At 38.8% G+C, this 16,806-nt stretch overlaps 1 protein-coding gene across 3 annotated transcripts in view; it reads left to right on the top strand.

Annotated features, from left to right (window-relative positions):
- The window catches only part of ARHGAP15 (Rho GTPase activating protein 15), a 621,340-nt gene that overhangs the window by 383,457 nt on the left and 221,077 nt on the right, over positions 1-16,806 (top strand). For all 3 annotated transcript variants that reach the window (XM_019925524.3, XM_019925523.2, XM_073807741.1), the window contains exon 10: positions 13,566-13,664. In XM_019925524.3, coding sequence (XP_019781083.2) covers positions 13,566-13,664 — 99 coding nt within the window. The remainder of the gene's footprint in view (positions 1-13,565; positions 13,665-16,806) is intronic.

The raw sequence follows: 16,806 nt of genomic DNA, 5'->3' as shown, positions 1-16,806 counted from the left end.
GTAATAGCGCTTAGGCATTGAATCTCACAAAGTGAGAAAACAGCTTCTTTCCATACTGTCTGAGGCCCTTTCCTCAGCAGAACTCAGATCTACTCCCTGGGACTCAACTGGGTTACATGAACCATTTTGCCATCTCTCAGAATTCCCATTGACCTCCACAGGCTCAAAAGTCACTGTGTTTTCACCAACGAATATCAATACCTGCAATTAGACATCTGGGTGGTGACCATGATTCTGCCAATTCAGTAGGCAGACCCAACTGAGGTACTCCATTTTATCTTGAAGTGTGCCCATCCCCCCATGGGAGGCCCTGTTAGCTGGGCAAGTTATATAAATAAAGAGTATGAAATAAACTGATACTGCATCTTCATGTGCAATATGCAAAGTGCATCTCCCAGGGAGATATCTATTTACTCATTTCTGTGGACAGCTTCGGGACAGGATAAGGTGTTTTAGAAACGTTACTGCATAGTTGCTTTCTGCAGTAAGGGCCGAAAAAGAGATACACACCGTGTTTGACTGGAAACCCAAAAGAGACAAAATGTTTTCGGAAATGTGTGCATCATGGACTACTAAATTTGGGCTCATAACCCCTTCCCTCCAATTATATTCCTGGAAATGTTTTTCAGTCTCTTTGCATAAAATAATCCGTGGACCACAGGGAACAGGCACACCTGCGCAGAGTATGTACCACACCTCCATGGAGCTAGCCAACACTTCCAGAGAACCACACGATTCCCCAGCTCTTAATATGGTTTATTATAAAATCCTTTACCTGCCTCAAAGCACTTTTCTTCAAAGCAGCTTTTAAGCTGAAGCTGAGGACCAAAGAATGCCTTTAACAGAATCCTGAAATAGCTTTTAACCCGAGGCTGAGAAGAGAAAGTGCTTTTAACCTAAAGTGCTTTCCTCTTAGGTGCTTCAGCATGTACCTAGCACTCAGCATTAGTTGCTGTGAGAACACCCTTAAGACCCAAATGAAAGAGACTCCATTATAGATATTCAAACCCGTTATATTAATATATTACACGTAATATTTGAAATCATTAAGCAGTTTTACTCCAACTAAATTTGAATCTTTTCTTATTGAACTATGCATTCATGCAAATAAATTGAAGTCTTACCACCTGGGATTCTAACAAATCTATGCTGATATCTGGAAAAGTACATTGTTCTTTCCTAGATTTTACTTAAATCCAGAGTGACTCAAAATTTCCACACCTTCTCCACCCTAGAAGAAACTTTCAACTTTTATCGATCACTGAATGACATTTCCAACTTTAGTCCATATTTGTTTGAGCTAAAAAGGTAATTTTATTAAATCATTTAGAATTAATTCAATCAAATATCTGAATAAATTTTATGTATCAAGTTTTCTTCTTAGTCTCATCACTCAAACAGAAATAAAAGTACTGATTTCACAGTAATTTTAACTGCAGTGAAGTTCCTACTAAGTAAAGTAAGTAGACAACCCAACCTATAAAAGTTTTAACTTCAGAATAATTGCAGTAAGTTGTGTGCTTGAGCAGTTGAATTCCATGGACAGTTTTCTATTTTAAAAACATAAAATGTACACAAATAAGGTTAAGGTAGCAAAGTTTGACATCTTTGAATTTTATTCCCTTTTCCTTTTGTAGACCCCTGTGTAATTCTAATAAAATGAGGACAGGCAAAGGAAAACCAGAAAGTATTGTCAACCCAAAATATAAATAATCAGTCTTTGCTAAGCAAAATTTGGCCATGTCAGTCATCCAAAATGCACTAATGCAAACTAAACTGAAATATATTTCTTTCATACTCAGGTGACCGTGGCACAATTTTTACATAAAAGTCACTTTCTTTTATACATTCCCTTATTCATTTATTCATTCATTCATTCACTCATTCATATATATTTCACTTGGCATCCAGAAGGGAGTGTAATAGGATGCAATAGAAGTACATCTATTTCTATAGGAAAGAGGAAGAAATTACATTGATCTTGTTCTACTGTGTAAAGCTTCCTTCACCTTGAATATTCTTCTCCAGCTTACTCTATATTGTAAACTTCTATTCATTTTTAGTCCTCCATCTCAAAGTTACCAACTCCATAAATCCATCCCTGTCTTCCTCATTCTGAATTAGTCCTCTCTTTTCTTTATCCCCAAACTGTAATTTCAGTGGTTGAATATTTTAATACCTTCCAAGGAGACTGTGAACTATCTCTGGTAGATAGAGATCACCTTACTTCGCTCTGCTTTGTTATTGCCTAAAAGAGGGTAGGAAAGACAGGAAGCAGGACATGAAATCTTTCAGTGGTTTTAAAATTGCTATTTATTTACAATTTCTCATCCTTCTTGTGGAAAGTCTTCTGCCCATGGGTGCTCCTTCGGTAGAGCCTGCTCCTCCCACCAGCCTCACAGTGTTGGGCTACTCCTATGTTAAGTCTTTGGACTTCTCTTTTCTTTTCCTTCTCCTTCAGACTACTGAGCACTATTGCTGAAATATTCCAGCCCTGTGGCTTCAGATTCCATCTGCAAGCTTTCCAAACTTAGTACTTCAGCTTCAAACTCCAGACCCTTGAAACTCTAGTCTTGCATGTTCAAACATCTATTTGACATCTCCTAGGATGTTTGGTAGACATCTCACATTTACCTAGAGCAACCCTTGGCTTCCGAATGGCTTCCATGTGTTCTCGACCTCAGGAAATACCTCTGTTCTTTGCCAGCCGGGGTCACCCTCCATGCTATTCTGTCTCTTCTACTCTCATCAACAAATCCCACCTTAAAAATATATTCTATATTCAACCACTCTCAGTTACTTCCACTGTTACCACCCTACCCAAGCACTATCATCTCTCCCTGGACTATCTCACCAGCCCCCTAACTGGCCTCTCTGCTTCTTTTCCTGTTGCCCTTACATATAACCTCCACATGGCAACTAGAAAGATCATTTAAAAACATAAATCACTTTAAGTCACTTTCCTGCTCAATAATTTCCAATTACTTAGAATAAAATCATACTTAAAATAATATCTATTGCCCTTCCTGTGACCTATAGGGTCCTACCTGCTTTGTCCCCCAGGCTACCTTATCAGTTTCATCCTCAGCCATACTTCCTGTTTATCATTTCACTCCAGCCACACCGGCCTTCTTGCTGCTTCTCCAGGGTATGCAACTTACTCCCATTTGCTACTCCTCTGATGAGATGCTCTGCCTGTGTATTGGTATGGCTCATGCCTTCACTTCTTTGGGTCTCTGCTCAATGCCACTGTCTAGCAAATGTCTGCCCTGACAACACCTCTCTCTTTCTATCTCCCTGCCATGCTTCATTTTCTCATAGCACCTATCACCATCTGACATTGCATTCCGTGTTAATGTCTTTATGTGTTTGTTTCCTCCATTTACATACAGGCTGTGTAAAGACAGAGAGTGTTCTGTTCATTAATCCATCCTCCGAAGGCACTGAAAAATATTCAGGGATGGATAGATTGAATGGATGAATACAAAAATGCAGTAACATTCACTTGGTCAAACCATTCTCTTTAGTATTGTGATTCTGTGCACACACATATAAGGGGAGGGTGTGTGTGTATATGTGTGTAATTCATGTGTTGTGCTGCTCTGGGTAAGCAGAGGTAAGGAGAAGTATAGGGCAAAGTGTTGCCTAGGGGAGACAAATACAGAAAAATTTTATTCTCCTTGTTACATTTGGGTTAATAAACTCTTCATTTAAGATACAAATTCCTTCCTGATTAGTGGACCCACCAATGTGTCCGTTGCATTAACTGGACCAAAATTGAGTTTAGATCTATTTTTAATGAGTTTAGGAGCTTAAAGCAAGGGGCCAAAAGGTACTTCATAGAAGCATTGTTTGGGGTTGAGGGTGAAATTGTGAAAGGTGGTGATGGCTGGAAGCCTGTAAAGGGAAGAAGGAGAAAACATGGAAAGGACTGGGGAAGAACTCACCATACCGTCTGGATGGCAGCTAGCCTGTCTCTGACACTCATCTTTGGGCCGATCTTGTCAAAGGATGCCACCCCTGCAGCCAACTGTCTAATGTCTATTGGAAGCTGCAGACCCCAGCCTACCCTTGTTTGAGAAGATCTTCTCTCTAGAGCCTAAGCCAGTTTCCTCCAGGCCAGCCTTTCCGGAGTAGACATTATCATTTTCCACCAGCGACTTTAAAGTCTGTTAGTAGATGAGATCCAAAAATATGAATAAACATGTGGGGGGGAACTATACACAGAAGTGTATATACTTTAAATTCCTATTTATTTAGATTCCAAACTACCTAAAAGTTAAAATAATTAAGCTTTTCCCTGTACTTGCCTCTTATGAGAAAAGAAATCACAAGTAAACAAGGCAATGAGAGAGATTTACTTTCAGTGTATATTAGCGACTCAACGGAGTATCAGCCCAATTTTTGATATCTATGTAACAAAAAGCAGTAGCTGATATTTTTAATCAAAGCCCTGAGACATCATAAGACAATGCGGTACCTTCCGAAGCACTTAAGATAGATTAAGTTCAGTGCTAGTGTTTTAGCATTAAACGTATTTTTCCGCATCTTAATTCAAAGACATAAGCCATCAGTAAACTATAGTTCTTAACTTAAATCACCTATTTCTCCAAAACTATTCAGTAAAGTTGTGGGAAAGTTATATGATGGGGGCTCATATAGTGGGTATTTTAAAGGTGAGGAAGAGAAAAATGTAAGAATGGAAGTGGAGAAAATATAAGGATAGAAATACGATTCCCTCATAAGCAATCTGAAAGTTTTGGTCTGGAAACCTACTCCCAAAAGGAAAAGCAAATGTCACTTACAGTTTAAAATCAAAAGATGAAATCAGTGAAATCGCTGAAATTACCTGTGTTGAGAATATTATTTTAGCCCTCCACTCTCCACTGCCCTGCCCTCATAGCAACCTATTGGGAAATCATCTGCCCATGTGTGTGGCAGTCCAGAGGGAGTAAATTTCCAAGTGAATGCTACCTACTATGGAAGCTACATGGGCTGTATTTTTTCTCATTTCAACCCATTTTTTAGACAAAATCTCAACCCGTTGGACATTGTCTATTGGAACTTCAGATCTCGAGTAATTGATGAACAGAAGTCGCTAGGACAGTACTGGTGGTGGAGGTGACAATGCGTATAGCATCCTGACCCAGCTCTCAAAGTTACAAGGCAGTTGCTCTATTTCCTTTTTCTTATTTCGTGGATCTCCTGAGAACCTTGGATTAAACATCTCCAAGCCTGGTCCCTCGCCTCCAGTATTTTCTTTGAGGAATTAATAAATTACTTTAATTTTTTGTTTGTTTTTATTTTATTTTGGAGTATAGTTGGTTAACAATGTTGTGTTAGTTTCAGGTGTACAGCAAAGTGATTCAGTTATAAATTACTTTTAGTTCTCAGTAAATTCTTTGAGTTTCCTCCTACCCCTATCCTTCACCATCATTTGAATAAATTTTTCTTTGCTTAAGATAGCCACAGTGGATTTTTTTCTATTGTAGCCAAAATCCTTGATGAATATGCCTCATTACCAAAATAATTATCCAATATGTGTGTGTGTGTGTGTGTGTGTCCGAACAGTTCAGTTTTTTGTTGTTGTTTTCTCTTCCCCTCTTTATTTCTTCATGTATGTAGTTCTAGGTGCTTTGTTTTCTTCTTTAAAATTCACTAGAGTGACCGCAATGGGCCTCTGTCCTGAAAGCAGAATAACATCATTTTGAAAAGCATGTGGAGACTGTCTCCCTGCGTAAATGATGATAACACCGTCACATTATTTGAACATTTAACTGCCTCTATTGAGTAGTTTTCCTCATAGTTTTGATTCATTTGGAATCTAACTGACAAAGATCCCATTACTGGGTGTTCTTTTCATTTTTTGTCAAAAAATACATAGCAGAGATGAGGGAGAATGAAGCTAATTTGTGATCTGGGAGGCTTAACCTGGTTATGCTGATGAACTAACTAAATCGGTCAAAAGTTTGAGAGCTTAAAGATTAAAAACCACCATTCCCTAGTTAAACTCTAATTCATTATGTAAACAACGTGATTTGTAAGTGCAGTCATGTGGAAGGTCTATTTGTTTTTCTCACCAAAAGATGCTTTCAAAGAAAAATTACAGAAAATGGATTTTCTCCAACCAATGTGTTGCCTGCCACCCCTGGTACAAGCGCTGAAGCAGGAGAACAAAGATGTAATGATCACACCAGCCAAGGCCATAGGCATGTGCAGAGCATTCTGAAAATATTGGCACCCCTAGCAAGAGGTGTTTTCTAAATACAAAAAGTTGTTAAGAGAGGAATAAAGGATTACCAGTGAGCCCACAGATGGGACTATAGATGGGGAGCCGGGAGCTCAGGGTTCTGGGACTGCTCCCTTTTTTGGAATACCATAAGGAGGGGAAAAGCAGAAACAATCCTTAATGTTGTGCCAGCCCAGCAAGCACGGAAGTTTAGGGGGCAAAAGCTAGGTCATCAATGCTTGCCAAGAAAACAAAACACCTTCTCTCTCCCTCCCCCTTTCTTTACAGGGTTTTAAGAAAGAAGGTTCTGTGGTTCAAAGACATTCCTATAATTTAATGGTCTTCCTTGGTGTATCAAACTCTGGACTGTATCAGAGTTACAGATGGGTGGCAATCTTACAGCAGCCCCTAAATTGGACAATGATGTCTAAGCTAAATCTCTATGATTTACTTCCTTTGGATATAGCACTTTTGACTTTGCAAAGTCGTTTCATGTATAACACCATCTCCTCCACGTTATATAATTCACCATGTAATGTTGAAGGCTAATGTTGTAGTCAAGTTGTTTTTTAGTTGTAATTGATAGAAACTTATTCAAATTGCAAATGTAGGAATGGAATTTATTGGACTACTTAACTGAAAAGTCCAAGGGACAAGGATAGCTTCAGGCATGACTGGACCTCTGGGCACAAAATGCTATCGAATATTTAGCTCCTCCATCCCTCAGCTGTTTTCCACTCTGTTGGCTTCATTCTCCAGTATGTTTTCCCAGAAGCTGGCAATATAACTTCTAGAAGCTTAGACTCATATCCTCATAGTTTACCAAATCCTATAGAAAGAGGGCTCCTCTTTCCCAGCAGCACTAAAAAAAGGAAGCCTCAGGATTTGCTTGCCCAGATCCAGCTGGGTCATGTGTTCATGTCTGAACCGATTACTGTGGCCGGGGGAGGAAATGCATGTTCATCCCTGGAGCTGGAGCTGGTGAGGTCAGCACTACTCAAAACAAATGGCAGCAGAATGAGAAAGTATCATCCCCAAAGGAAAACCAGGGTGCTCTTACCGGAGGATAGAAGAATAGTTCCAGGGCCAGCAAAACCAACAGACATACAACATACTCTTCCTAACCAGCATCATCTGTAACAGGGGGTCTCATTTAGTTATTTTCCCAAGGCTAGTCCTTTCTATTGTGATTGTAAACCCTCTTCGAAACCTTGTGGACAATGCTATCCACGTACTAGCCAAATTTGTCTAGTTGCATTAAACTGAAATTCCCTCTAACTTCTAATGCACCCCATGGCAACCATATATGGTGCCTAGGCATCAGGAAGTGAGAAGTTGAGGTGTGTCTGTTTCATTCACCTCTCTGTCTGCATATTAGCTTCAGTAACACTCATTCACTGCACATCACCATCTCCCCAAATGGCTGCTTTTGCCCTGCAGTGTCTAAATCTAGACGGCCTTTCAATTCAAATCCCTGGAGCAGGTAGTATCTCTGATGCCACCTCAGTCTATAGTGTCCCAATTCTAAAACTTTTGCAGGACAAATTGCATTGACCCAGCTTGGGCCACATGACAACCTTTGATTCAATCAGGTTTACCTGAAAGGCTAGGTCCTTCTACTACAGAGCCATACCTCCTTGGGTAAGTATAGCCACTTTAAAGACAGGATATAAGTGAGATGGAATTTTTTGACCTTTCTGGTAACTAGTGAAAGCAAACGTCTCCATTCTATCTAATGAAGTTCAACATATCTAAGCTCTTTTTTCCCCAGGGCGTTATTGGCAATCAGGGAGGGATTGTTTTCTCTCCCAGTAGGGATTGCCTGCACTTACCTGGACCACCCAGTAAGTGGCAGTAGCACACCTCCCCCACCCCAGGCATTATAGCAACCAAAAACAGCCAAGAGGGCGTCTCACCCCCTCTAGAGCATTCTGGCAATCAGAAACACTCTGCAATTGAAATTCTCTCCTATCCACCCCAAATGAAAATCTTTCCCCAAGTCCCGTCTTTCCTTATAATTAGTGAATTCCCACCACTAAACTTCTAAAAAAGGGGGTCTGTTTGCTACCTCTACTTCTTACCTTCTCTTCAAATCTTTACCACAAACATCTGCTTCTCAGTTTCATTCTATGAAAGCCATTTTCCTTATGATCAGCAATAGTCTCTGAATTTCACCTGGATGTCCCATCAGTGTTTTGCTGGGTCTGAAATGCTATCCTAACTTCTAAACATCAATCTCTCTTTTCTTCTCCAAACCATCAGTTTTCAGCATCTTAGTCTCCTTCAACCAAGCAAAAAACCTGAAAGTCCTCTTTGCCTGGTGGGTTGGCTCACCTCCCGCATCCAGTTTACAAATCCCACTGAATCACCCCATCTCTTCGTTGTCTTAGTTCAGGTCCTTATCTTTTTTTTTTTTCCCCAGAGCCTGATGTTTTGTAACTATGAACAAACAACTCAATATCTTTGTGCCTCATTTTTCTCTCCTATAAGATCAGGATGGTAATAGTATCTACCACCAAAGTGTTAAGGATTGTTATAAAGATTAAATAAGTTAAAATATATAACGTACTTTGACCCTTGCCTGGCTAAATATATCTTCGCTATTTATTATTGAGCGTCCTTGCAATAGCACTAATCACATCATATTATAACTGGTTTTGAGAGCTGTTCTTCCCCCTACACTGTGGGAGATCATGCTTCATGGATCATTGCATCTTTAGGATGGAGCACACCGTCTGGACAACAGTGGGCATGTAATAGATAGCTATGGATGAATGTCAATCTTTGCATTCTTTACAATGCCCTGCGTATGGTAGGTGCTTATGAAATATTTGCTGAATTGAATTAAATAGAATTGAATTGATCTGGAGAGAATACATAATAAGAAATGCCATAATATAACATAAAACATAATGAGTTTAAATTTTAAGGTGAGAGAAATTTCCTTTGAGACTCCTTCCTAGGATTGACTCTAAACAAATGCATATTTCCACGCTCTAACCAAATTTAGATTTTTTTCTCTATTTATTTGCTCCCCAGTTTTGGTTTCCATGTCCTGTCAACTCTCTGTTTTCATTCTCACAGCATAGCTTAGATCACCAAAAATCCAGACTCCTATTATCATCTTTATCAGTAAGCTATTGATGCCTAACAAACAAACATAGAATCTCAGTGGCAAACTGCAAAAAGCACGTATTTTTCATGTGTCTGTGGGTCAGTCTACGGCAGGCTTGAATGGACAGCTCTGCTTTAAGTTGTAGGTCTGACTGGACTTGTCTCCTCACTGAGGGTTGACCTCAGTTCTGTGCTATATGTATTTACTCTGGAGCCCAGACTGAAGGCGCAGCAGCTACCCAGGGAAACTCTTGTCTTGGCAATAGTGAAGAAGCAAGGAGATGAGTAGAAATCTGTAATGTGTCTGAAGGCCTCAGTCTTGAATTGACACATCATTTCTACACATGCTACGTTATCCAAAGCAAGTCATATGGCCAAGCCCTATAGCAGTGAAATGAGGAAAATGTTGCCCACTCTAGTGAGTTTTACTACACAGGCAGATGGCAGAGGTAGTGAATGTATGAATCTAACTCAGAGAAGATGAGATGGATTCTCGATGATGATTAAATTTACCACAAGCCTATCCTGATTCTGGTCTTCCCAAGCAATCACATTAGCCTCTTAACAAATCTCTTTGTGTTCAGTCTTCCCCACTATCTGTGCCTCCCATTTTTTTATGGACCTTTTGGTTACAGGTGATAGAATACCCAGTTAAAAATTATTTATATTATATTTAATTATTATTATATTTATATTCATATAACAGGAAGTCTAGAGAATGTGTTTTAGGATAGGTTTAAAAGTTCAACAATATTGTTGAGGTCTCAGGTTTTTGTACCTTCTTTTTTAATCATGTTTAGCTTTTGTTTGCAAGCTTCTTGCCTCGTGGTGACAACATTGCAGCAGTAGCTCCAGGCATTGCATGATTGCACAGTGATGTTCAAAGCAGGAAGGAAGAAAGAAAGAATGTCTTCATATACCCCTCTCCGTTTATCAGGGAAAAAAATCTTCTCTTGTAGATTCCCAAGTCACGTTCCCTTACATTTTACCAACCAGAACTATCTAATTTAAACTAACTAAAGCTACAGAGGAAACAGAAGTCAATGGAGAACACTTTCAGGTTCTGTCTTATGAGTGGACTTTAAAAACAAGAAAGAAGGGGCTTCCCTGGTGGCGCAGTGGTTGAGAGTCCGCCTGCCGATGCAGGGGACACAGGTTCGAGCCCTGGTCTGGGAAGATCCCACATGCTGCGGAGCAACTACGCCCGTGAGCCACAACTGCTGAGCCTGCGCGTCCGGAGCCTGTGCTCTGCAACAAGAGAGGCCACGATAGTGAGAGACCCACGCACCGCGATGAAGAGTGGCCCCCGCTTGCCACAACTAGAGAAAGCCCTCGCACAGAAACGAAGACCCAACACAGCAAAAATAAATTAATTAATTAATAAACTCCTACCCCCAACATCTTCTAAGAAAAAAAAAAAAAAGAACAAGAAAGAAGTTGGGAGGGGAATAGCATGTGTATAAGAAATCGATGGTATTTGCACACTCTCAAATAATTACCTGCCTGACTTAATATTTAATACTGACTTAATATTTAATACTGACTTAATATTTAAGACATAACATAATCTTCATCTCCTTTGAAAGCTTAATACATCAAGATTTTTCTAAATAAGAAAGAGTGAATGTTTTTCTCAGCACACCACATCCTCCTCATCACTCTTCTCATCATTGATGTGTTTGTTTGCCTCTCCTCCATCTTCTCCAAATGTCCTTTTTGTCCTTTTTCTTACCTCTCCAGTCTAAGTCTTACTTATCCTCGAGGATTCATTTCTTCTTTGGGAAGTCTTCCATGTGCAGTCAAGGCTGTTCAGGTTGCCCTGCCACATGTATCTGTGCTTCCCCAGGTATAATATTTTTCACGATATGTTCTTACCTGTTTACTTATATGATGCCCGCACTAGTCAAGAAACTTTTAGAGTATAGGAATTGAGTCTTGGTTATTGTGTTACCGGTGCCATTCCTAGTTCCTGATGCAGAGCAGGCACTCAGAATTTTTTTTTTTTTTTGGCAAATAAGTGAGTGAATGAAACAGTAAATACACTAGAGTGCCTTCATCTTCATCTTCCTGTATCTACCTATCAGAAGAAAAAAAAATAAACAAAAGAAACCTCTCTCCAGATTTTAACACCACTCCATTCAGGAATCTATCTTTTTGGAATGATCTCCATCTCATAAACATTTCCATATTGAAGTCCTTATTATTGGTGTTTTAGCCTTAATTCTTTCCCTCTCTGCTAAGTTCTCAATTCAAGCCATCACCTTTTCTGAGAAATGGATGAAAATCGTGACTTTCTTGAAGTCTCACCACAGTCCTTGTTGACTACCCCTTTGTAATAATGCATCATTTAGCATTCTGTTATGCTGCATTTTATATTTTTCTCCCCACTTCTGCTAAAAATATATTTTAAATGCATTGAAGACCTCCACTGATGATTAAGATGCTGTCTTACAGTCAATAATTCAATAAATATTTATTGAACTTCTAATGTATGCCAAACGTTGTCGAGTTACTGGGGATCCAGTAATAAAGGAAATAGGAATAGTCCTTACTCTCCTGGGTTTTGCATTCTAAGCAAGGGAAGCAACTAACCAGTAAACATATCAATCTAATATGTCAGGTGGAGAAAAGTGCTCCAAGAAAAGTAAGGTGGGGCAGCATGGAGAGTTCTATTGGCAGTGGTTGCCAGGTTTTATTTAAAGGTGGATAGGAAAGGCTACAATAAGAAGGTGACATTTGATCAGAGAGCTAGGACAATAGAGCTCCATGCGGAGGAAATAATAAGTGCAATGTCCCTGAGGCAGAGCATGAATCAGCAACGTCGACAGAGTGGTGGCAGGCAAGTGATGAGCGGGAAAGAGTAGAGAGGAAGCAAATGAAATCAGTTAATTGGTGGAAGGTCAGGTCGTTTACTGCCTTGGAAGTGATGTTAGGGAATTGGATTTCATTCTATGGTAGAGGGGAAGCCCTTGAACCTACTAAATATTTGTTTCATTATCAGTAATCAACATCTATGCTGTTTAAAAAGGTTCTGGAAATGGATGGTGGTGATGGTCGCACACCAATGCACATGTACTTAATGCCACTAAACTGTACACATAAAAGTGGTTAAAATGGACACTTTTATGTTACACATATTTTAACACAGTTTTAAAAAATCTTTGCGTGAATGCCGTGGACCCAAATTTGTGCTAGGCACTGGTAACCGTAAGAACATATAAGCAATGCAGCACTCAGAATCTGCTTTGAGAAAATACATTCCATATATTATAAGTGTAAATACACAATGCAAGGTAGCATAAATCATGTTCCAAATGAGAGGGCTAGGCTAGAATTTCACAAAGTGTGTTCTGGGAAACATTAGTCTGGAGAGATGCCCTTTGAAATAAAAGGATCTTACTCAGATAAGTTTGGGAAATAATGCATCCTCCAGTCCCGCCTGGAGATTCCCAGTGCACGCTGGCATAACACAGGCTCTAAAAATAAGTACACATGAAAGAAACCTGTTTAACTTTGTTTAACCCAATGTGGCTAAACCATTTTTGATTACAGGCTTTTTCCCCAAAATCGCCTATTAACATCCTGAAGAACTGGTATTCCAAAGAACCTATGTTACAGGAGACATAAAGCTGAGATAGGAAGGATAGAGTTTATGGAGAAAGAGCCATCTGAGCTGAGCCCTAAAAGAAAGGGGATACTTAGATTAGAGAAGAGGAAGGGCATTCAAGGCAGGAGAGATGTGAAGAAATTCACTTCCAAGTAAGTCTCCGGGAACTTGCTTTCTTCGAATATCATTGAGCCACAGGGTGAATCTTCTGCATATACTAACAACATCGTAATTTTGATAACCATTGACAAATTTGTTCTCAAACACTAAGACACCAATTCACTAAGATTAATTATTTTATAGAAGTTTTCTTAATTCCTTGTCATTATTTTATAGACAACAAAGTTAAGCCCAGAGAGACTATAAATTACTCAGTCATCCCTGCCTAATCGATGGCAGAGTGTTAGTTTTCTTTCTCTGGGGCCGGAGTCCTGTTCCATAGAGAAGGGAGTTATGGTCTTTGTATGTCTGCAATAGACACTTTGGAATTAAAGCAAAAAATCGATTCCTATGCAAGATGCAGATTTCATCATTCAGTGGATATGGAAACAGAATCAAATTAAAGAACAACGCAAGCTTGGATTTTAATGAAGCTCATCTTTGTTTCTTTTGCAGATCAAATTTTTGGCTCTCATCTGCACACAGTGTGTGAACGTGAAAATTCCACAGTTCCGCGGTTTGTAAAGCAGTGCATTGAAGCTGTCGAAAAAAGAGGTGGGTAACTGAATATACAGCAATTTCTCCCAATACTGTACCCTCTACACAACCAGTGCTCAAGTTAACAGCACTGACAAGCTATGAAATTAAAATTTGACTTTTGTTAATCAGTTAAGAGGATCAAGTTTCTTATTAACTTCAGTTTGTTTTCACAGTAGGGACATCAATAATTCCCACTAATGTTCTTTTTTTAATATTTTTTTCTGTCTGACATGTTGTTGATTCAATTGCAAACTTCTTGTTTTCTCGCCAGTGATAAAACATTCATAAAATATCAGCACTCACAGTGTTAGAACCCTCCTAACATTCATGCTGGTAGATTTTGTGCCAGAACATATTTTGGTAAGCCCCCAACATTACCCAAGTGAAGCAAACAGCGTTTCTACTTGCACATGGTGATATTCCATCTTCCACGTGTATCTGTTCAGCACAGAATATGCCTAACTGGTTTTCCTGGAACAATTAACAGACACACCTCCAGTGTTCAGATGACCTTTGATTCCTATATTTCAACATTCTGTTTTCCATTTGAAATTATTTCATCTTACTGAGGGGAACAAAACAAAACCCATTTGACTCATCATTTCTATGCTAGTCTATCTGTGGGGTGTTTTTCCTTCAGACTATGACTTTATTCATTCAAGGTCATTTTCCCTGAAAGATACGTACAGTAGGTGCAGAGTCCCAAAAAATATATTGTATAGAAATGTGAAGCTTCATCACCATCTGTTACAAGTTTACAACATATTCCCAGGATCTAGGGGAATATATATCATGTAAAAGACAGAGGTGTTTCCAGAAAAAGAAGTGGTGAATCTATTCCCCTTTTCAGCTCCCAGTCTCTTAAAACAATAGAACCAAGGGAAGAAATCTTTACCAAGTTATCTGCTAGGGAAAAGCCATTTTACTTCTCTCGATGTTACCTGGCTTTATTATAGAAACATAATAAAAATGGTCTGCAATTTCCAGCTCCTGGAAATTCATACTTTGATTATACTGTAAGGACAGCCTTGGGATCCTATTATTCCCATGTCAGTAGGGAATGAGAGAATAACAAGAAGGGGACGAGTGGGTAGAGAAAGTGGATAAAGTGAGCAGCTTTGGGGAAAAGCATATCAACACATCAGAGAGAAGAGCTGAGGGTTCAAAGAGAGAGGAGAAAACAGTAAAAGCAGAATGAACACCAGGAGAGGTATCTGTGAGGAATGGAATCAATTGGAGTTCAGAGAGAATTGTCTTTTTATTGTATGTTGCAATCTCATTTAATTTTGTAAGTACATATTTTAGGAATAAATATTATTTAATAAGTACTTAAAGCCAAATGGATCACTGAAAATGTTATAATGCCATTATTGCTAATAGTTAAATTATCATCATTTTCAGGAAATCTTCATTCTCTTATAAATACTCAGCACTGATGGTGTGAGCACTGTTATATTAGCAAAAATCCAAATAGGACTTTGGGGGAAGCTGTACATAATAAGATGTGTGCCCATAAAAAAAAGGATTCTATAACTCTCTATTTATGTACATACCCCAGGCAAAATGAGAACTCTGCTAGATACAACCTTGTGGCATGCAAACACCATGGTATTGCAGAATAGAAAATGCCCATAAATAGAAACTGTATGTTTTGTTCATGGTATTTTGTTGGTGATTTTTAATAAAATAAGACAATGTATTTTCTGACAGGGGCAATCATATTTGGCATTATATTTCATTGTCCCAATGTTTACTCTTAAAATGAATTTGTAGATTCAGCACTGAACAGGCACTAATCACATATGATTATTAAAATAATTCCTAAGTGTTTTAATGAAACTCAAAGACTGCAATTCCATAAAGCAACTGATAATTCAAAGCATTTTGGCAATGTCAGCTTGAAGGAACTGTATGGAAATGTTCAACAAAAACTCAGAGACACAAGGTAAACCTCTCACATCACTGCACGATTTACAAGTGTGTGCTTTTGATTATATTTTTCTATGATCATTTGTTGGATTAATATTCTTACATTGATATGCCAATTCTGTTTACTCAAAGTGTTGTTTTTACTAAATTTTGGCATAAAGCACCTCAGGACAGAAATAATTTATGTGAATCTAAGTCCAATGTTTATGCAGGCTTCTGATGACATTTTATGCTGGGGTTGTTGTTAGGAAGTAGCATATAAAGGTGCCAAGTCTCTCAGCACGGCTGGACTCTGCATATCTAGAGCCCTCCTTCTAATGGCCAGATCCTCTTCCAGCCAAGATACTTAACTGCAGAGTCATGGGAAATGCTTATGGACCAGTTATGGGAAAGGCACTTTTAATGAAAACTGTGTGTTTACTCTCACAGTCTTAGGAAAATGGTCTCAATCCTCACTACAGCAGCACATCAGCTGTTATAAAAAATATTTTGTTTCCTTTCTCTCTCTTTTTCTTGAGGTTATTTCCCCCACCTTAAAAAATCATTTACAAACTGTAGCTGGATTTTTTTAATGCTTCTTACAAGCTTGATTTCAAATGAAACAACATCAGGAGGGCATTTCTCACCATTTATCAATTCATTCCTCCATTCATTCATTCAGTTAGTTACTTGCACTTGGCAGAGCCAGTTTGCCCATGCTCCTCTAGCCTCCACAGGGAAATCCTACCCAGCCCTTGGCACAAGATACATTCTCTGTTCATCACTGGTACAGTGGTATTAGTTACATTTTAAATTTTGCGTCTCTTGGACCTACCTAGAAAGAAATCTCTTAGTGAGCCGAATGTAAACCAATTTAGCGAATCACTTGTTTAGTATGTTTCCTTATCTTGATTTGGATTTCCTTTATTCCTCTAAACCACCAGAGCATTCTCCTTCTTACCAACTATTATAACTAGATTAAAGTTATTTCTGTGGTTTCTGACATTGTCTGCTCAGCCTAGAAAACATACAGAAAACTTGGAGGGCAAACTGTAAAGGAGTGTTAGTCTTTAAAGCTTTTCCAAGTGGTTCATTCTCCCTTGCCTTGCCTTTACAGTTTTAGATTTTATATATATATGTGAAATCATAAGTAGCCAATGAAAAATTCAACTTATGTTTCTTCTTCCAGAGCAGTTTCTGCAAAAATATTGAATGATTGTTCAGCTAATGCTCAATACATATGGTAAAC

This window comes from Tursiops truncatus, chromosome 7, assembly GCF_011762595.2.
Source record: "Tursiops truncatus isolate mTurTru1 chromosome 7, mTurTru1.mat.Y, whole genome shotgun sequence".
Taxonomy (NCBI): Eukaryota; Metazoa; Chordata; class Mammalia; order Artiodactyla; family Delphinidae; genus Tursiops; species Tursiops truncatus.
This window is presented reverse-complemented; position numbering and strand designations above follow the sequence as displayed.